At 42.9% G+C, this 21100-nt stretch overlaps 1 protein-coding gene across 1 annotated transcript in view; it reads left to right on the top strand.

Annotated features, from left to right (window-relative positions):
- The window catches only part of RELN (reelin), a 293553-nt gene that overhangs the window by 211723 nt on the left and 60730 nt on the right, over positions 1 to 21100 (top strand). The window contains exons 23-30 of the mRNA XM_075491501.1: positions 3620 to 3757; positions 4399 to 4585; positions 9034 to 9239; positions 10962 to 11133; positions 11516 to 11716; positions 13834 to 14069; positions 16114 to 16271; positions 17172 to 17379. Coding sequence (XP_075347616.1) covers positions 3620 to 3757; positions 4399 to 4585; positions 9034 to 9239; positions 10962 to 11133; positions 11516 to 11716; positions 13834 to 14069; positions 16114 to 16271; positions 17172 to 17379 — 1506 coding nt within the window. The remainder of the gene's footprint in view (positions 1 to 3619; positions 3758 to 4398; positions 4586 to 9033; positions 9240 to 10961; positions 11134 to 11515; positions 11717 to 13833; positions 14070 to 16113; positions 16272 to 17171; positions 17380 to 21100) is intronic.

Raw genomic sequence — 21100 nt, 5'->3', positions numbered from 1 at the left:
CAGAAACAGCGAGCAGGACCGCCCTTTCAGCAGCGTTGCTTTGCAATTGCGAGTTCAGCCTAACACGCGTTTCCCCTCGCCCGGAGAGGAATCCGGATCCGTGAGAGCTTTTGCCGCCCGCAGCCGTGTGCCGGGGGCCCCGCTTTCCACACGCCCCCCGTGACCGCCCCGCTGGGTGGGAAGGGGAGGGCGGCCCCTGGCCCTGCGGCAGCTCGGGGGCCGCAGGATTCCCGCAGCGGCAAAGCTGTCCCCAGGGGAGAGATCTCTTTGTCTGCAGCTAAAAATAACCCTGCCCGCTAGGACGTGGCTCCCCGGGGACCACCCCCAGCCGTCCGGCTGATGCACACACCTCCGCTTCAGCCGCATGTTCATCTCCGGGCGGCAACGCGACGCCTCCCTTCCTCCCCTCCCCTTAAATGAGGGAAATAAATCTCCTGCCATTGCTGCATTCATCTGGGGGAGCTTCTAAGTAACGAGCGGAGCTGAGCTCCCCCTTAGCTTGACGTACGGCCAACAGCTGAGGCTCGCGGAGGCAGCCGGAGCTGCCGCAGCAGCGCGGCTCTGTGCCCTGCGCCTTGCAGGGTGGCAGTCCCCTGCGCCCGGGCAGCCCCCTGCAGCCGGCGGGGGAGGATGAGCTTGTCCGGAGAAACCTTTTGCTCATGTGAAGCCCACGCGAGCCCCAGCACGGGCTGTCAGCCCCGGTGTCGGCTCTGCGCCTTGCAGTGTGGGGCCAGCCCTGGGAACAGCCCCGCAGCGGTGCCGCACAGGGGTCTTCTAGGCAGGGTTTCAGGCGCAGTGCTGCCCCGGCACGGAGGGGTACCTTGTTACTGCCCGTGGGTGGGCTCTCCCCGCTGTTTGTGTAGGGTGGGTGTGAGCCCGGTGCCCCAAAACCAGCCGTGATGCACCCCCGCAGCCACCCTGCAGGGACGTTTGCACCCAGGGACGGCGCGTGGCTGGGGAAACGCCATCAACACCACCCCGAGCAGCACCGGGAACCGTGCTCGGGGGACACCGCCACTTGTTTGTTTGGCACCGAGGGACTGCCACGGGATGTCCACATTGCCCTGTATCACTGTAAATCCCCTCCAATGTGCTGTGCTCGGGGGACACCGCCACTTGTTTGGCACCGAGGGACTTCCACGGGATGTCCACATTGCCCTGTATCACTGTAAATCCCCCCCAATGTGCTGTAAACACCCCTGGGGCTACAAGAGCCGCACACCCCACCTCTACCCGCCCACCTTCACTAACAAAAAGCGGAGGAGCCTGGCCGCGATGCTCTCTCTCCTGTCACCTGGACAAAAAACGTGACACCGTTTTATTGTGCTGGGAGGTCATGGGGGGTTTTTTGCCTGCTATAAAACCTCTCTTTGGTTTCACTATTGTTATTTTCCTCAGTGCACATGAGAGTTAACACCAGTCATTACCGTTATCAGGGTTCTCTGCGGTGCCATTGATGCTCTGCAGTGAATGTGAACATCACCGAGGTGATGTGCTGGCTTCAGAGCACTCAGAAAATAAACAGTAAATAACTGTGGTGAATATTGACTGTCCATTGTGCCTATGCAAGTTTAGGAAGTCCTTTGTGTGCAGATTACTGGCATTGTGCACTTTTAATGGATAATTCATAGCTCTTGTAATGTAACCCATCAATACATTACATCCTGAGGGAGTATTTAGTCGGCAGATCTGCCCCTGCAGATTAGCACTGCATGCTGTAAAAATGCTTACAGTATTTTCAATATCAAGCAGATACTTAAAACAGACAACAAGGGTAATTTCAATGAAAAATCAAGCCCTTAGGCAGCTTCACTTGTTTTTTAAAGAAATTAAAAATTGCTATTCTAAAAATTTCTCCAAGTATGCCCTGAAATAATCTTTGTATGCTTGTAGTATGCAACTGGATAGTTAACTGCTCTGCTGTACTGTCCATTTTAGCTGCACAGGCCACCTCTATATGTTTTTCCACTTCCATACATGCAAGCAGGATGTACAAGTATATGTACTGTAAAGGCAGTATACAGCCTTTACAGTATTCATTGTAAGAGGTCATTCAACATAATTTTTTTTTGGGGGGGGACCGGTTAAATTAAAGTAATAGCATTATATCCCATGCCATCATATCATAGCCATATGGCTCAGAAACAAGCTAGGAAAGAAGCTCCTACTTCTTGTAGCAACCTCCTGCTTCTCATCCGCAGCCCACCCAGTCGGCCCTTGGCCAGGCACAGGTCTGTCCCAGTTTAACATCTGATTTTTAATTCTTTGCAGTCAGCCTTGCTTTCCCTGCCCATCCCCTCCACAGCTCTGTGACCCAGCCTCAGCGCCCACATTGCCCCCCCACCCCTATATTCCCAGACCTGTCACGCAGCTGGCACAGTCCCTTTTGCTCCAGCACGATGAATGATTTTCCATCTTTGTTTCCCTTCACATGCAATATTTTTTTCTTAATATCATTCTGGCACGAGCATGGAGCGGAGGGTCCCTGCGCCCACCAGCTGGGAGCTGCCGCTAGCCAATGCCTGTAACCTGTTGGATGTGCACAGGTTGGCAGGGCAGCTTGGAAAGGCTCGATGGTGACAAAAATTACTCTTCCCATGATTCAGTTTCTTCTCTGGCCTTGTTTTTTGAAGGTGGCAGATGTCAGGCTGGGTTTGGCTAGCAGGAGTCACTCAACATGGAAAATGTCGATATCAATTGGACAATCTCCTAGAGGGCCAACATCAAGCACTTTTTTTAATAGATAATGTTACCTAACTCCACTATAATAAAGAAAAATAAAGCTGTTGAAGAGAAACTATTTAACTGGAAAGGGGAAACTACAGCAAGGTTTTCTGCTTGAAGAATATTACAAATATCCAGAACTTAGTTATATATAGGCAAGTAATCTAATCCAATGATTCCCTACCACAAAACTTGGGTGTTACAGATTTTGTTTGAGTAGTTGGCCAAGAGCAAGCTATTTGCAATGTGGAAAAATATAGGTGCTATGAAACAGGAAAAACTGGTGATTGTAATGTCACCAGTGATATGTAAGCAAAATCTACTTTAGAATCATCCTGACAAAAAGAAATTTCTATATCCAATAAAAACGACTCAACTATTGTTGAATGGCAATAGCCAGTATTCAAAGGGAAAAAATGCTTACACTCAAGAACTTTAATTTCATAGATTTTTTAATAATAAATATCAGAAGAAAGATTTATACCCCATTTGTAGCCTGTTAACTGTGACCAAAAATATAAAAATCAAAGTCACACCCTAGATCCCTCTTTCTAGTTTTGCATCCTGTCACCCTTACAGAGCGGCACGCAATAAAAATCCGATAATATTCATTGACAGGTTTCTCTTAAAATGATGAACAAAGTCCCTGTAACACCTCTGCAGCCTTCCTCAGAAATGTCATTAATGACTGGAAAGTCCATTATACAGCCCCGTGCAGCAAGTGGCATCATCTCGACAGTTCATTTACAAAAATCTGTCTTTGGTTGTGCCAGTCTTCGCGGGCTGGGCTGTGATTGTGATATCAACTTACTTCATTTTTTATAGTTGCATTTTATCTTTTTTTCCTACAGTTCTGTGAAGAATTGCAAATTAAAACATTGTTATTGGTTTTAAGGTCCAGTGCCACACGTTTCCGCTGGAGTCAGTGCTACTACACAGCCCAAGACGAATGGGCCTTAGACAACATCTACATCGGACAGCAGTGTCCCAACATGTGCAGTGGGCATGGCTGGTGCGACCACGGCATTTGCAGGTATAAAGCATTTGCCAGTTCCTCTGAAAAATGGTCTTCTGATATTTCAAGTATCCTATTATTTTGCATACTTTTTTTTTTGCTGTTGTTCTTATTTTTAGATTAAACATTAAAAGAATAAAAGCACTATGAGGGTGTTAGACCATTCAAGCACCATTAACAGCCGGTTGCTCCACACCTCTCTGTCGGAGAATCCATACCCTTGGCAGATCCAGGCATTGGAAGAGCATTCAGTGGCACAGGCTGCCCTGCTGCAGGTGTCCTGGTGGCCCCTCCAGCCCTTTTCACAAGGACCCCAGGGACCAGCTCAGTGCCGGAGCTGTTTCGCTGGGTCAGAAGGACAGCAGGGACCAGCTCAGCACTGCTTGGCAGCCGCTGTCAGTTTGGGTGCAATACCAAGGGCACAGACTACTGCCTGCCAGCTTCAAACTTTCTGGACACCACAGGGTTTTTTTAGAAATAAGATCTAGCTTTTTTCCATTATCCAGTTATTCTAGTTTATTTCCAGGATCCAAAATTCCAATCCCAGAATGATTTGTTATTTCACGTCTAATTTTAAAAGGTCAGTGCACCACCTTAAGTAATTGTCAGTGTCAAATAAAGTCTTTAAAAAAGCTTGTTACGTTTATGCTTCCTTCCAGGTGTGACTCGGGGTTTCGGGGTACTGAATGTCAGCCTGAAAATCCCCTTCCTTCGACTGTCATGTCTGATTTTGAGAACCCAGACAGCCTGAAGACAGAGTGGCAGGAAATTATTGGGGGAGAGATCGTCAAGCCTGAAGAAGGCTGTGGGGTCATCTCATCTGGCTCCTCGCTCTACTTCAACAAGGTACTAACGAAGGATGGGAGACTGAGAAAGGCACGTAATGTGGGTTTGAATGGAGCATGATGTGGTTACATGGCAAAGAAAAGGAAGGTGGCAGAAAGCAGCATGCAGTATGAGAACTGCATTAAACAGCGCAGCTGTGCTCCGCAGGTAAAGAACAAAGCAATCAAAAGAGATAGAGAGGCACACGTGCATTATGTATTCAAGAAATATTAGCTGTAATGGAAGGAAGTAAATCGCCAATGTGCTGGGAAGCGTGGACATTCATACTGTCTTAAGTGTCCATTTTCTGTTTTGAGACTCGGTTCTTTCTCAGCAATCCCCAGCTCTCATGTTTGTTCTGTACTGTTCTGGGTGAGGGATGGAGAAAGTTGGCTTTCCAGGGCACAAGCAGCTTAAGTTGAGGTCACAGGACCAAAACTAGTGAAAAAACAACCCCTCCAGACTTTTAGAAAGTGGTTAGCCTGTAGGAGGATACTCTTCTGTATAACTTGGATGCTTTGCAGGCAAAAATAATAGAACAGGAAAGAGATATAAGGAATTCTGCTAATTAATAGCAATTATAACTAAAATAAAAAGAAATCTTTATGACCAGATGTAAGATTATGGGTTGTAATCACAGATTTATTTTTTATTGTTGCTCCTCAGGTCTAGTACTGGGTTTTGGTTTGTTCTTAATTGAAAGGAAGGGTATAAATGCAGCTATGTGCTTCTCTTTTAAAGGTTTGATCAAACTGCCACTGCTGTCATGAGAGCCACCTTAGTCCCAGAAGAATAACCCAATATGCAATGTGGTGTAATTGTGTGTTGTTTACCTCATTACAAAAATCTAACCCATCAAATAATTTTCAGCACTCCTACATAGTCTCACATCCAGCTCCCCTGGAAATGCAGCTCTGTGCTGAAAATTTCATAATAGACCAATCAGTATAACTAGCTAATTGTGATAATTGGATTTTTTATATAATTGTCTTCTCTGTTAGATGTTTTTCCTTCTGGCTCAGTTCCTTATGCCAAATTTCTCAAAGTAGTTTGCTAAATTAGAATTAACCTGCTATGATCTTTCTTCTGATTTCTGCTAAGGAGGAGTGAAAAACTCATTTAGAAATTCTTGGCTTCTTTCTATTGATCTTTAAGGGTTAGGTTATCATTCATTTCTTGAGCAGTAGCAGTCTGCATGCCATCAACAGAAGGTGGTTTATTTAATTTCTGTTTAGATCTTTTTCAAGGCGTCTAGTGGCCATGCTGGTAGAAAATAAAAAATTATTTTTATAGTTGCCCAACAGTTCTGTATTGTTTTGGGAGCTCATATTCATAGGCTCAATTTCTTTGCATTTGCTCAAATAGACACTTTTTATTTGAATGTCTAATGTTTACTGCCATAATCAATTACTGCTACCAGAATTAATGTTGGCTTTGTTCTGCCGACCCTCTCTCTTTTGGTTTACAACTCATTTTAATCAATTGTAGGTGTGTTTGCAACACAGAGCTCTTTCAATTAGCCCCTGCAATTCCCCTGAGGTTTTATGTCGCTTGTGCCCTTTCTCAATTAACCTGGTTCTGTAGTTAACCCTTTGGCCGGCAGAGCTGCTGTGGGGTGTAGATATGGAAAATCTACCTGGTTTTACAGCCAGCTTGCTCCACTGCGGGTCAGTACGTTGGGTATCCTCAGCCAGCTGGGACACACCTGCCCACAGGACAGCAAGGGTGTTTGCATCTTTATTATCCATTACTAGTTTGATTTGATGATGATAATTTCAAATTCCCATGGGTCTCCAAAAGAAGCTGTGAAAACAAACTACCAGGAGATTATCAGTGTCTCCTTGGCCAGCATTAGCCATGTGGGGCTGCACCGGGAAGCTTGGGGCTGCACCCAAGACTAAGCCCATCTCACTCTCACGGCACCATCCAGGAGAGCTTTACTCAGCTGGGGATAAACCGGCAAATAAACCAAAACAGCAGGCATAATTCAGTATGACTGTATCCTAAGTGAGTTCTTTGAGAGTCAAAGGATTCTTCACAGGTTTTAGTTGTCATTGGTGGTATAAGCTAACTGAGTTTCAAAACCACAAGCATTCAGCTTCCAGAAATTAGTCTAGCAATGTGATGTGGCCTATTTGGTAGATTCTACAAATGAGCTATGGACCCAGGCTGTGATACCAGCAAAGCAGAATGTTTTGAGATGGAAAGCAGTAGACATTTATCTGTGCTGAGTGGTGATGAGTGATGAGGTGATGAGTGGAACAGCATTTAAATTCATCTCTCATCTTATTAAAAAACATAGATGATATTTTAAATCTCAGCTCATAAATCTTGGTACTTTTGTCCAGCTAGATCATGCCACTTGCTTATCTCAAATTGGTGGTGGACTTGGCAGGGCTAGGTTAACAGCTGGACTTGATGATCTTAAAGGTCTTTTCCAACCTGAACGATTCTATGATACTGTGATTCTAAATTTGTCTGGAAATTTGTCAGGAGGGTCATGGATGCACAAGTGACAGACAGGGGAAAACAGAAATTTTACTTAAAACATAAGCATCATTTTATAACTTAGCCCAGGTTTTCCTTTTGATACCTTTTCTGCTTGGAGATGGTCAGGAACCCATGATTTTTTAGGGAATTAAAAACAGTAGGCGTCTTGCCAGTTCTGCTCCATTTTGGGGGGCGGTGCCAGGTTGCAGCTAATTTTAATGACAGTAGACATATGATCCCTGCGTCCCCTCTCCAGCCGCACGTATTTGGCTTTGCCCTACCTGTAACTGTGCCGGGGCAGGGCCGTGCCAGGCGTGGGGCATGTGGGTCACCTCTGCGGGGACATTGCTGTTGCCCCGTGTCCTGCCTTGCCGCAGGCAGCTTCATATCACATATCAGCATCTTGTAGGCTTGTTGATGTGCAAGCCCACAAGCTCAGCCTCAAGCAGCAGGGCACACAGGGAAGAGAGGAACAGGATAATTCCAATTACAATAAAAGGTTCTTAAACCTTAGAGATTTTTTAGCTGAATATGCTCTGTCTTCCTTTGCCAACATGCAGAGAGTGACCATGTTACTCCCAGTGTCGATGTCCAAGAGCTGTTTCCTGCTAGAACTCAAAAACATACTTGGAAAAGCTGTTCACTGTATTTTATGAGGCTATTTTTTCTCTCAGCTGTGCTCAGGCAAACCTGAAACCAAATCCACAGGTATTAGTTGAGAGACTCTTGATTTACAACACTTACTAGGAAAAGAGCATAGTTTTGTGTAGGAACTAATCCTACTCAAGTGAGGCACGAAGAGAAAATGCCCCTCCCTTGTTTTTGTGTATGAGATGGGCTTCAAGCAACAGGTATTATAGGGGCTATAATTTCAGATGATCGGGCAACCCTACACAGTGATTGTGTAGGACTGGGGACAAGATTGGACTGGGGAAATAAGACATCAGAAATGTCTTTTTACTGCTTTATGCTTTATCACTGAAAAGCTGAATACTTAAAAACTTAGCCCCAGCTGGTTCAGGATAGCCAGGGTCTGCTCTTTGTCTTCCAAAGGTACTTGGCATCTTGAAGGAATGAGATTAAATAGTTGTGTTGAGATTGTGTTGTGAAGTTGCATTGTGTGTTGAAATGTAATAATAAAACTGCTTGTGGGATCACACCAGAGTGATGAAGACATAAAGGACAGCCAAGCACAGTCATTGTCTGAAAGACAAAAAAATGTCATGTTAACACAAAATTTGATGTCCTCTGTGTTGTGCAATTTTCTGTGCAATATTCATCTGTGCTTGACTTTAAATATGTCTATTCATAGTGAAGATGTCATATTGAAGGCCAACAGCATCCTGGCTTCTATTAGGAATAGCGTGGCCAGCAGGACTAGGGAAGTGATCGTGCCCCTGTACCCGGCACTGGTGAGGCCGCACCTCGAATACTGTGTTCAGTTTTGGGTCCCCCACTACAAGAGAGACATTGAGGTGCTGGAGCGTGTCCAGAGAAGGGCAACGAAGCTGGTGAAGGGTCTGGAGCAGAAGTCTTATGAGGAGCAGCTGAGGGAGCTGGGGTTGTTTAGCCTGGAGAAAAGGAGGCTGAGGGGAGACCTTATTGCTCTCTACAACTACCTGAAAGGAGGTCGTAGAGAAGTGGGGGTCGGTCTCTTCTCCCAAGTAACAAATGATAGGACAAGAAGAAATGGGCTGAAGTTGCACAAGGGGAGGTTTAGATTGGATATTAGGAAAAATTTCTTCACCAAAAGGGTTGTCAAGCATTGGAACAGGCTGCCCAGGGAAGTGGTTGAGTCCCCATCCCTGGAGGTATTTAAAAGGCGTGCAGATGTGGTGCTTAGGGACATGGTTTAGTGGTGGACTTGGCAGTTCTAGGTTAACGGTTGGACTTGATGATCTTAAGGGTCTTTTCCAACCTAAATGATCCTATGATTCTATATTGAATATTATTTCCCCCCTCTGTTCTTTGTATTGTAGGCTGGAAAAAGACAGTTGGTAAGCTGGGATTTGGACACTACATGGGTGGATTTTGTCCAGTTTTACATCCAGATAGGAGGAGAGAGTTCTTCATGCAATAAACCAGACAGCAGAGAAGAAGGTGTGCTTCTGCAGTACAGCAATAACGGTGGTATCAACTGGCACCTACTAGCAGAAATGTATTTCTCTGACTTCAGCAAAGCCAGGTATAATTTTAGTCTAAATTAAATCCATACTGCACCACATCTTAAAAAAAACTATTTCTCAGTTTATGAAAACATGAATAATAATTTCAAGTCATAATGCTTAAAAACTATCATTATATGGAAGCTTTTCCAGGCTGCCACAGTAAACTCCTGTCACTAGGAAGGAAAAATCTAATGAAAGTGGGCCTTAAAAAAAGTGAAGTAAAATATAAAGTTTCCAATCACTCACCTCCCATGTGAAACATGACTAAAATGCTAATATGTGCAAAAGACGAGCAAGCAAATACAGAACTTGCCCAAAAGAGGTGTAGAAATCTGCCATTTCCTCTGACTCTGGTTTCAGATCTAATGAACATGTATTAACGTCACATACAACAAAAACTCCTTTAAAGAAATACTTAAGGAGGAGAAAAAATCATGTTCAGCATTTCAAATTTGCTGTAAGATAGCTTGTCAGTGAAAATTCTAATTGCATTTGTCTGCATAGGTATTAACATGACTTCTATTACCTGTAGTTCATGTCTTTCAATATGTAAAAAATTTTACCTTCCCATCTTGTCATTTTGCATTGCAATGAACAACGTTTTCAGAAGGACTTCTGTAACTCAGCAAACTGTCCTTTTCTAAAGGTGATCTAGGCACTTGGATGTATAAAACCATTGAGCTTTGTTTTACCTCTACTTTGCCAAAATTACAGGACACATCCAACAAAGCAGCTACATACTGAAACCTTCATCACTGGACCAGCCAATACATTACTTTTAGACAAAACATTTGCCCCTCTGAGTAACCAAGAGTGATAGTCCTTACTGAATATAGCTATGCATATTTCTTTTTCTGCTGCTTCAAATGTGGTCTGGATCTTATTTTCCAATTCCGTATTTTCCAACACATAAATCTAGGAATTGCCTAGAAAAGAAGGTTCCCTGTAGCCCTGAACAATTCCTCCACCTCCCTCTACCTAACCAGCAAGCAAAGCAGGGTCCGTGGTACACAATAACGTGGTATAAAGAAAGAGTATAGAAACGAACATATGCATAAATGCATATATGTAAGGTGTCTGAAATAGGACTGCACAAGTAACTAATTATTGTACTTTTTAACATAAGTATGATTAGGTTTGAAACTTTAACGTTTATTTAACATCATTTTTGTAAGGTGTTTCCTAAGTTGAACATAAAGCAAACTGAGAAGATTTAAAGTTCTTTTATGAAGATCCATATATAGGAGGGCTGAAATATTTTTATCCACAGCAGAAAACTCTGCTACACAATCTATGGCATTGTAATAGAAGGATGCTTTTCTCTACAAATAGGACCACCCAGCAGACGAGAATGAAAAATTAATTTTGCCAGCGTATTTCACTATTACTTGCTGGCACCAGAAGAACGTTAAGACTTGCTGAACGTGAATCAGCTGAACAGTTTAATTCAAAGCTGAAGAGTTCAAATCAGTTCCTTATTGTGCTGGGCAATATAGTAATAGAGAGTAAAAAATAGCCATTGTCTTAAAGAGTTTACATTCTCCACAGACGAGAGGGACAAAGAAGGCTTCTTGATATGCAGTCTATAAATAGGTATCCAGATACGTAGAGGATTTCTGAGGCCTTCTACGTGTAAGACAGATACTGGCTTTCCTGCCTCTTTTCCCCGATCAGTGGTATTTCTCCCATTTCTCTACAAACTGTGTTCCCTAAAGTTCTTCTGAATTTCTGTTCCTCAGGTTTGTGTATCTGGAGCTGCCGGCTGCAGCCAAGACACCTTGCACAAGGTTTCGCTGGTGGCAGCCCGTGTTTTCAGGGGAAGGGTATGATCAGTGGGCCATCGATGACATCATCATTTTGTCAGAGAAGCAGAAGCACATCATTCCCGTTGTTAATCCCACTTTACCACAGGTAATAAGCCAGAGCAGGCTGTGGGCATCCTCACAAAACAGGAACCATCCTCTCTGTTAGTGGACTTTCCTTTGAATAGAATTTTCTTTGAAAATATTGGGTGTATTTAAAGAAACAGCTGTAATGTTTGCAGCTGTGTCTCTCTGTGTGGGCATAACCTGGGTCTTATCACAAAACCGTCAGGCTCCTAATCTTTGTGACAAAGGATGTAATTATGTACTCCTCAAAAAGTCAAGACAGAAATTTTGGAAATTACAATTTTTTTGAAAATGACAGAAAATACAAATTGCAAAATTTGGAAGTTGATCATTTTGGAAATTATTCTGAAGTCACACTGCAAGGTGATAGTACTTGTTGTTGTTTTTCTTTTCATTTCTAACAGAACTTTTATGAAAAGCCAGCATTTGATTACCCTATGAACCAGCTGAGCGTATGGTTAATGTTGGCCAATGAAGGGATGACCAAAAATGAAAGTTTCTGCTCTGCCACCCCCTCCGCCATGCTCTTTGGTAAATCAGATGGAGACCGGTTTGCAGTGACTCGAGATTTAACTCTGAAGCCTGGATATGTCCTGCAGTTCAAGGTATTCCTTAAACATAAATCCCTGCAGAATATCAGTAAAACTGCCCTTAGTCAATACTTGCAAGATGTCACTGGGGCCACAGTTCAAAACAAGGTGATAAATTATACCACTGCATAAAAAGGGGTGAAGAGCACAAGTATGAATTTGTACAGCATAAAATATCATGTGGCTTTCTAAAAGGATAGCCAAAACCTTGGTGCAGGAGAGCTTTTTTACCCCTCTGGAGAAATTTTAAAGCTTGTTGTTCTTCAATGCATTTCAGAAGTGGGTTGAAGTGACTGTCATTATATTCAAGTCAGTACTAGGAAATGCTACTGCACTGTCAAGGGAAAAAGGATTTATCCCATCTGGGGCTCCGTGACTACAAAAGCTCCAATGTAGTTTGCGTACATTTTTTGTATTTTAAACTATTTAAGGACTTACAAGCTGCTCTGTACTCCAGTGTGGGTTTTTCATATAATTTGCTTTTATTGTGTCAATGAATATAGGCTCCAATTAGCATTCTCTTCTTTAAAGGGCTTACAAAAATTTCAGTGGTCTGACAATACATCAGAATATGGGCACCAAAGAAAGTGTATTTGCTTTGACAAGCTCTTGTTTCTGAACCCTAATCAAAATTTTATTGAGTTTATAATGAAATCCCATTGGTGAATTCTGGAGGTTGGTTGCAATGCAACTTTAATGAGCCCACCACAAATACATGGTCCTTACATAATTGGTGGATACAGACACTGAATAATTTACAAGTGGAATTATTAAAAAGATCAGATGTTTACAGGCAGCTTTTCAAATATAATTCCCACAGATCTATAAATAAGAAGTTAGTTAGAAATAATGGGATTTGTAAAATAATCTCACTTCATCTCAAATTTATGCTAATGAAATGCTATACAAACTGAGGGATTGCAGTACAATGTGAGTATTTCTGAGTGAGTATTGCTTGTAGTTTTGTACTTTAAACTGTCTAGAACCCCCAAATATTTCAATATATAAATACCATTTAGCCTGGAAAAGATGCTATTTGCCTCTTGATCACTTTCCTCTTCAGTGACTAAGTCTCCATTCTGTAGGTTTGATGATCAACAGCATTTCAAAAACTGTTTAGTCTAAAAAAGCAATACTTAAAGGTATTTCATACACCTTCTATCTCTGAAACACTTGGCAATGTAACATAAATATACAAAACTTAAACAACATGAATCAGAGAACAGCGAGTTCTTCTTTATAAAGTCTATTATTTAAGGCCTGAATTTATACTCCTCTGGTTTTTTGGAAAGCTTTTAAACTGGCCTGCACATAAATGTGTTAGTCCTATTTGCATGCTTTAATTTTAAACATATGGTTAAATGCTTTCCTGAGTTTGTGAAATTTCCATTTTAAATAGCTGCCTGGAATAATTGTGCATTGATAAACTCAAAGACAGTAATTTGTCAAAATTATTTCATTTTACATGAATGATTTTGTTTTACATTCTACAGCTCAAGCAGAATTTCTGCAATAAAATAATGAAAACTAATATTTTTCTGATGGCTTGAAAAATGAAACTGAAAACTTCAAATCAGCGGTTGATTTTTGTCTTGGTTACATTCTCATTTCACATTTTCATATGCATTTTTCTACTTCATCCGGTTTTGCTCTGTGCTGGGGGCCCCAGCTGCAGCGCCGGACGTGATTCCTGGGAGGGCAATGACCAGGCTGCGGGCAGGGCTCGCAGCCCGGGGCAGGGGGCCCTGGAGTGGGGCTGCTCCCCCGGGCACGTTGCAGTGGCCTGCAGATGGGGAGGGTCTCAGAGGATATACAGCTCTTCTCGCTCCTGCTGGGCCTGAAGGTGCCTGCGCGCTGTTTGTGGCCATGCTGTGCACCAGGATCTTTGAAAAGGTCTTTGTGCATTTCATTGTGCTGAACCCAGCAACCTCAGTGAAGGGACAGTGGGAATTTTTACTGAGAAATGTCACATACGTGTAGGAAACAGACTCCCAGCATCAGTCACTGTTTGCCAGCAGGGTTCAAAGCAAGAGTTCGGAGAGCTAAGCCTCCCAAACCAAAAAGTCGAAGGTGGTTTGCAGCCAATAAATATCAATAACAGCCCTCGTATCTGTTGCTCTGCTTTTTTGCAGCTGAACATTGGTTGCACTAACCAGTACAGCAGCTCTGCTCCCGTTCTGCTTCAGTACTCGCACGACGCTGGGCTCTTCTGGTCGCTCGTGAAGGAGGGCTGCTACCCTGCATCTCCGGGCACGAAAGGATGTGAGGGAAGCTCCCGGGAGCTGAGCGAGCCGACCGTGTATCACACGGGAGACTTTGAGGACTGGACAAGAATTACTATTGTTATCCCCAGGTCGCTTGCAACCAGGTACTGTACATTGTAAACCAGTGATGCCAGTGGTACCCGTGAATTAGCTGCCTCTTCTTTGACGCTATGTTAGCGAAAAGTTGCAAGCTGTGAATAAAAGCAGTGTTAAAAATCGGCAGATCTGGGAAAAATATACTGTGCTCTCCAAAACAGGCAGAAGCTTTCCATTTTAAAGGTGTCAGAATGGTCTATAAAATTAAATTACAAAACAACAAGGAACCCAGAACATTTTAATTTGACATCAATCGCTTCATCATGGTGCTGTCTGTCTTTAGGCCTATCGGTTAGGTCAGAGGCACCAGCAAGAGAGTGATAAATCACTTGAATCAAATAAGCCATTTGAACAGGATTCATTTTACAGTTACCACTGGGCAAAGGAACCCTAGAAGGGTATTTGAGCTGCTGCGTAATGTGCTGTGTCATTGAAGGTGGCCGGGACAGCTGAAGTCAAAGGAGGGAGGAATGATAGGTGTGCTCCTCTGCCAGCGCGACCTCAGCATCGGGCTAATACAGATGAGAAAACATCAGGTGGCAGAGGACACAAATAAGCCTTGAAATCAAGAGGCTTGTCTCCATCTTACATGGATTTGGCTGAGGTTTCTCGCTCCCTTTGCTCGCTGCCTTACACCGCCAGTAAACCGCCCTGGTCTGATCTGCTGCCTGCACCAAGCGCTGCCAGCGCAGCCGTCCCCCGAGCCCCTGCCCATGCCCCCGCTGCCTCCTGCCTCTTTCCCCCCAGGCAGCCGCTCTAGTGCTGCCCCCGGGTTTCGGCTCCATCCTCCTGCCGCGGGCTCCTCATCCTCAAGCCCCGGCACAGATTTTGAGTATGTGGCATATTGTGTAGCGGGGGAGCCGGTGCCTGTGCCGCAAGGAGCTGAAATAGCTGCGTGTACCGTAACAAGTTTGTCTTTTCTTCAGTAATCAGCCAATAAAAGCAGGTGCCAAATTGCACAGATCTGACACCAGCTGATTTGATTTACCCAAAACAAGCAGTGCAGAATCAATAGCAGCAATCTGTTTGGCATTATGTTCAGTAATGTGATCAGGAATAAGAAGCTCATGCTAATACATTAACAATGTAAGTATTGCGAGTATGATGAGAGTCTCGGCGTTGTGGGTCACTTTGGAAATAAATCATGGTTCATGGGTTATCTGGAGAGCATCCCATTTCATCAGCTGGTACAAAGCACTAGCACGATGATCACCTACTTACCAAATCCCAGTGCATAGCCGAAAAAAAGCAGTAGGTTTATTACGAGAAGGATCTTAGTTAATCCATTGGATTGGCAATGAGATTTTAAATTTGTTCCCCCCTCTGGAACTCCTATAAAATGATTGAGCTAAAAGTTAAAGACTGAAAATTAAAAAACAAAGTATTTTTTCTTCAACAGATTTCCTATCTGTCGGTCAGCTGGAGTAACTTCGTGTAGGCTCACCGAAGTCCCCCGAGCAGTTTCAGTTATACAAGCTAAGGATTAGATCACTGTTTTCCAGGAATTTCACGTTACCATCCAAGAATAAAAACTTTGTATTTCTGTCCACATGTCCTGTAGGGCACATTATTTGCCATTATTTTTATGAAGTGGATGATTTTTCTTGTACCCAAACTACTTGAAGTTTTTTTACTCAAAATTATATGATCCTGTAATAAAGTCTGCATCACTGCCATTATATAAGTACCATAAGAAACAGGGTTTGGGGATTTTGAAATGCAATGAGCAGTGGGTTGAACTGAGTAGTGAAAGGCATCTTCAGAGTCACGTCTAATCATTCACTCTTGTTGATAAAACCATGTACTGGTGGATATGGGCCAGAAAAGTCAAAATACATTAAAAAAAAAAATCTGGAAAAAGTATCTGTAAGTGAAGTTGCACAAACTGTAGGATGTCGGAAATATTTTCTAGGCATCCATTTGCATCTTATTTGCAAACGGCTAATTTAGGAAAAGCTCCTTTTAATCTTAAATAAAGAGCGCATAAAGTATGCAGTAGGTGTTGAAGCTGGGAATAGTAATATTGTGCCTTTCGTCGTTGTTTCTGTACAGTAAGACTCGGTTCCGCTGGATCCAGGAGAGCAGCTCCCACAAGAGCGTGCCTCCTTTCGGCTTAGACGGCGTTTACATTTCTGAGCCTTGCCCCAACTACTGCAACGGCCAGGGGGACTGCATCTCGGGGGTCTGCTTCTGTGACCTGGGCTACACAGGTAAGACAACCTTTTTTAGGTGGGATTACAGTTAAGCACTGGCTGAGTTAAAGCTGTAAATCTAGCATCTTGTTTTTCCTCTCCGATATTCCAGAAAAATATATGATGACATAAATTTCATGGGCCGCCAGCAAGAATCTTTTCATTTTGTTAAATAAAACTCAGCACAGGCAAAACAGAGCAGCTGAAGGCAGCTGACACTAGTGATGTTTCTGGCAACTGCAATCTTTGAACATCACCATCTGTATGAATGGGGAAGGGACTAGTGATAGAAGAGAAAACAAAATAAAATATTAGAAACTAAAAAGTCTGCTTAAAAGCCTTTGGATCATCTTCAAAAGAATTGCTGCTGGTTTTGAATCCCCTGGCCATCAGATGGCATGGGACCAGGAGGGAACATATGTTCTGACAGGCCTTTCTGTGGAAAATTCTGCTCACTTGTGGTTTCAGGGGCTTTTATGTTGAAGCACAAAAAAACCCCAAACCCAATGAAAAAAGCAGTGATTGACACAACCAGTTGCACGCTGCACTCTTTTCAACCCTCTATACCAACAAAGCAATAAGCTAACATCTTTTGTTCAATTTGTTTAAAATGAAATAAAAGGATAATATTTTTCTGTTTATATAAAAATGCCTTATCAACGTAAAGCATGGCTGGTTTTCACCTAGTGAAATAAGCCATCTTAGAGTTTAGAGGAAGAAGGCTTATTCTGCCTACGAAAATTTATAAAGAGGGTTTAAAAAGGTACAATCCTGTCATCAGGGCATTTTCTTAGAAAAGCCCGGTACTTTCTCCTATGTGGATGCAACAGAACCGTCTGCCAATGTACTGTATCTGACCTTTACTCTGTTCAGCACAGTTTCACGAAAGCATCTCCCATCTTTTTTTTTTTCTTGAAGCATCACATGGAACCTGTGTGTCTAATGTGCCTAATCACAGTGAGATGTTCGACAGGTTTGAGAGGAAGCTAAACCCTCTCTGGTACAAGATAACAGGAGGTCAGGTTGGGACAGGCTGTGGCGTGCTCAGCGACGGAAAATCTTTGTACTTCAATGGACCTGGCAAAAGGGAGGCGAGGACTGTTCCCCTGGACACCACAAATATCAGGTCAATCCTCAGTGCTGCTTCTCACAATTGTCTGTGTATTCGTGTTGTCTCCTCTCCGCTATTACAAGTGTAGATGTGAGAAGGTGTGAAATGTTTTTCTGGTAAGCACAACCTGTATAAGAAATCTTAAAGTCAGAGAAATTACTTTTTTGTTCATTCTGTTCATTCCCTTTTCTTGAGAGGGAAAAGTTACGTTAGAAATGGAATGGAATAGCAGCATAGAAAATATGAGCTGTTTATCCTTCTGAGAAGGTGGTTTGCATTGTATTCTAGATGGACAGGCAGAAGATGTGGTCTTGAGACTGCACAAAACCTCAGATTCTGCCCATAGCTGGACAGAAAAACTCCCTTTCTCCCAACTGCACTGAATTGCAGGCACGCTGATGGCGTAGCAATGAGCTGTTGTTTACTTGCCAGATGTTGTGAATTAGTCCACTTGTCAGAAGTGCAAAAAACTGGAATGTGAATTGTTTCTGTGTAGTCAAGAGGCTAACAAGCCTTCGCCTCTCTCCCCGCTACCACTGAATCCTGCTCCACTGGTAGCAATTATCCTTTTTCTCTCCAGTTGTCTAATTGATTAATGTAGTTAGGATAAACAAAGGGCTGTGAATTCTAACCATTATTTAGCCTGGAGTTTGCTACTGCTTTGTCCGGTGTCATGAGGGATCACGCACCTGAAACTTTGCCCACCCTACGATTACATCAGTTAGCTTAATAAAAGATATTTCTCCTGACAAATACTGCTCCAAAAGTAAGTAATGCTGTGATTTGCTGCATTATTTAATTTGTGGGATCATTCAGCAAAGATTGGCCCCGGGTTCCTGCTACCACCCTGCAGCTCAGACAAGTGGTGCTCCTTAGGGCAGTACGGGTGCTGCGGGTTTTGGGCCATCCTTGGCTGCTCCCTGGCACTGAGCAGCACAGCACCACCTGCCTTTCCTCTGTCCCCTGCGTGTCTGACAAATTCTCCTTCGAGAAATATGTGAATCATTTATATAATTATGTAAATTACTTAATAATTAAATTAACTAATTGTTTGAAAAATACACTTTGGACAAGCACATGTTTGCACCGGAACTCTGGGAACATCTGAGCACTTCTTTTCTGTTCCACCGTCTTGTTAAATCTCATGTTGTTAATCCTGTGAAGCATGATACTGGAAGTAACCACATTGTCAAGAAGTCTATGTTCAAGTGGTATTTTTGAGTTCTTCCTTCTTTCCTGGAGAAATCTTTTTATGAAAGAAAGGGATTTTCTTTAGCTTTAAGATTACTTTGAAACTACTTTTAATGCCAGATATACATATTTATAGCTTTCCGTTTTCATAGAGTTTGAACCATTTAAAAAGCCAAAAGTTTTAAAAACTGAGCAATGCTCTTTCTTGACTTTTTAAATCTATCACTACTTCTGTTTTGCATGAGAACATGGTCATCTGATGTCTCAAAACTGCCCCAAGAACATAAATGGCCAGAGGGACACCTGAGAAGAGCAACTAAGATCCCTCTTCTGAGCACATGCTCACCGTGTGAGCTGCTCTCCTGCTGCAACTGATCATTTTGTCAAAATAAACCAGCACTGAATTTTTTTATAAGCATCACAGTGAGCAATTTAGCTTCCTTGAACAAGTCAAGTTCGATGCCACATCCCTGGGCTGTTTGCTAGATAGAACAAAAGCACCGGTCATCTCAAACACAAATGGGGCTAACATGGATTTTTTGGTTCCTTCAGCCATACGTCTGCTCAAGGGTACGTCTGCTCAAGCTTCTCATGCAGCTTGACCAGAACATGGACTCATTAGACTACAGCAATTACCCCAGGCTGCATTTATGCTCAAAGGAAAGAAATAGCTACTTCAAAAGGGCAATGCAACTCATCCTAAAACAGGGTTAGCTAAGGCCAGTGCTTTGTCTTCTGGAAGCATGTATTTTTGTCATTAATTATAAGGGAATCTGGGTTGATCATGTAAGACTTAGACATCCAGCCTTCGGACAGCTTGCTTAGAACAGGTGCATCCCACCTTAATATTTGGGACCATCTGTAACATTAACTGGGTCTTTTTTCCTAGAAGCAAAGGCAGACAAAGTTTGTGAGAGTGTGAAGGGTTAACTGAAAGACCCATACCCTGAAAAGAAGATAATTCCTCAGCCTAGAAATTTTTTCCGTTATTGGAACTAAAATTAATGTCACTTGAAAGAGGAGATTAGAGGGAAGCACTTTTTCCCATTTTGGTATTACTTTTTGCATTCAGTAATGCTTTGCATAGAATTCAGTTATCTTATTAGGGGTCATCTTAGCCCCTGCACAGTTATCTTTTATTTGTGCATGGGTTTTTTGGTTGTGGGGTTTTGGTGACTGAGTAAACAGCAGGAAAATATGCCTTGAAAGACATACCATTAGATATGTGGATTGAAGGTTGTGAATAGGAAGGCTGAAACTCCTGCAGTAGATTTTTAAGCTTCTTATTTTTCAGGTTAATAGTGTTTTCCCAGACCTTTTAAGATCTTGTTTCATTAAATCAGGCATGGAAGAGCAAAAACCTGAAAAATATTGCAAGACATTAAAGTTTTATTTTCATTCTGAATTCCTGCAGATCTACCTATGCATATTCCCTATCATCTTGCTTCAGGTACAGCTTTTTGTATGTAAAGTGTAAATTTTATGTCAAGAATGTAAAGAATTTTTGTTCTTTTTTCTAAGAAGTACAAAGACCCTTCTCGTCCTCACCCTTTTCCTCCCAGAGGAGCTGGGTCCATGGGGGCTCAGTGCTCCTGGTTCGTTCTGCTCCAAAGGGGTTGAGATTTGCCAGCCCGAGGTGTGTGGTGCTGCTCAGGGAAGCAGCCCAAGAGGGCACCGCCAAACTCAGGTTTCACGCTCAGAGCATTTAAAACTAAAGCTTGCTCCCTGAAGCCAATGACCGTAAACAAGCACTCGATGTTTAGCATATACGTTAAGTGCTATCATAATCTTAGCTTTGTTTGTCCTGTCATATCCTTACTCCTTTATATGATTGACTACACTTTTTTCACAGACGTTAGGAGAAAGTCCCATAGCACTAAGAGAGTTGTAAGTGTCAAAATTCAGTTCACCCAGACCATTTTTTGTCCTACACTTCAGTGGAGTCTCTGGAGTCTCTCCATCCCTTCCCTTTCACGTGGCCCAGTGCGCCAAATGTACAATTTCACCAGCAATATTTCCGTCCTCCTGACTGACAGTACGATACCTGGATGCATTTTGGTTACTGATGAGCTACTGCCTCCCATTTTGATGGCCTGTCCCTTATGACACTCTTCACTAGCTGTTCAGTGGGAGCATTTGCACACATGCCTACCTGGCAGCTAGATAAAAATCACAGAATATATATATTTTTTCCAAGCGGTGACATCTGGCTTGTTAGCTGACTTGGCTCCCGTCTGCGTTACAGACTCTGTTGCTAATGACTGTGCAACCATCCCAGAGAGCTGTTCTGGGTCAAATGTTTACGGATCAGATGGGCTGATTCACCCTTCTGCAGAAAGGGGTTTTTTTCTCTTTTGTTTCTGCTTTTTACCGATCTTTACATTTGGCAAGCATAAAAGAGAATTTCATCATGGAACTGTAAATCTTTTCACCTCTGAGACCACTGTCTAGTGTTTTATTGCCTGAATACTGTCTCAAACAACAGAGCTGCAGCAAACAATAGGACCTACCTGGCTAAATAGTGCAATACTGTCAGCCTGTCTGT

The sequence above is a fragment of the Mycteria americana genome, chromosome 1 (assembly GCF_035582795.1).
Source record: "Mycteria americana isolate JAX WOST 10 ecotype Jacksonville Zoo and Gardens chromosome 1, USCA_MyAme_1.0, whole genome shotgun sequence".
In the NCBI taxonomy this organism is placed as follows: Eukaryota; Metazoa; Chordata; class Aves; order Ciconiiformes; family Ciconiidae; genus Mycteria; species Mycteria americana.
The sequence above is the reverse complement of the archived record's forward strand: the minus strand, read 5'-3'. Positions and strand labels throughout refer to the sequence as shown.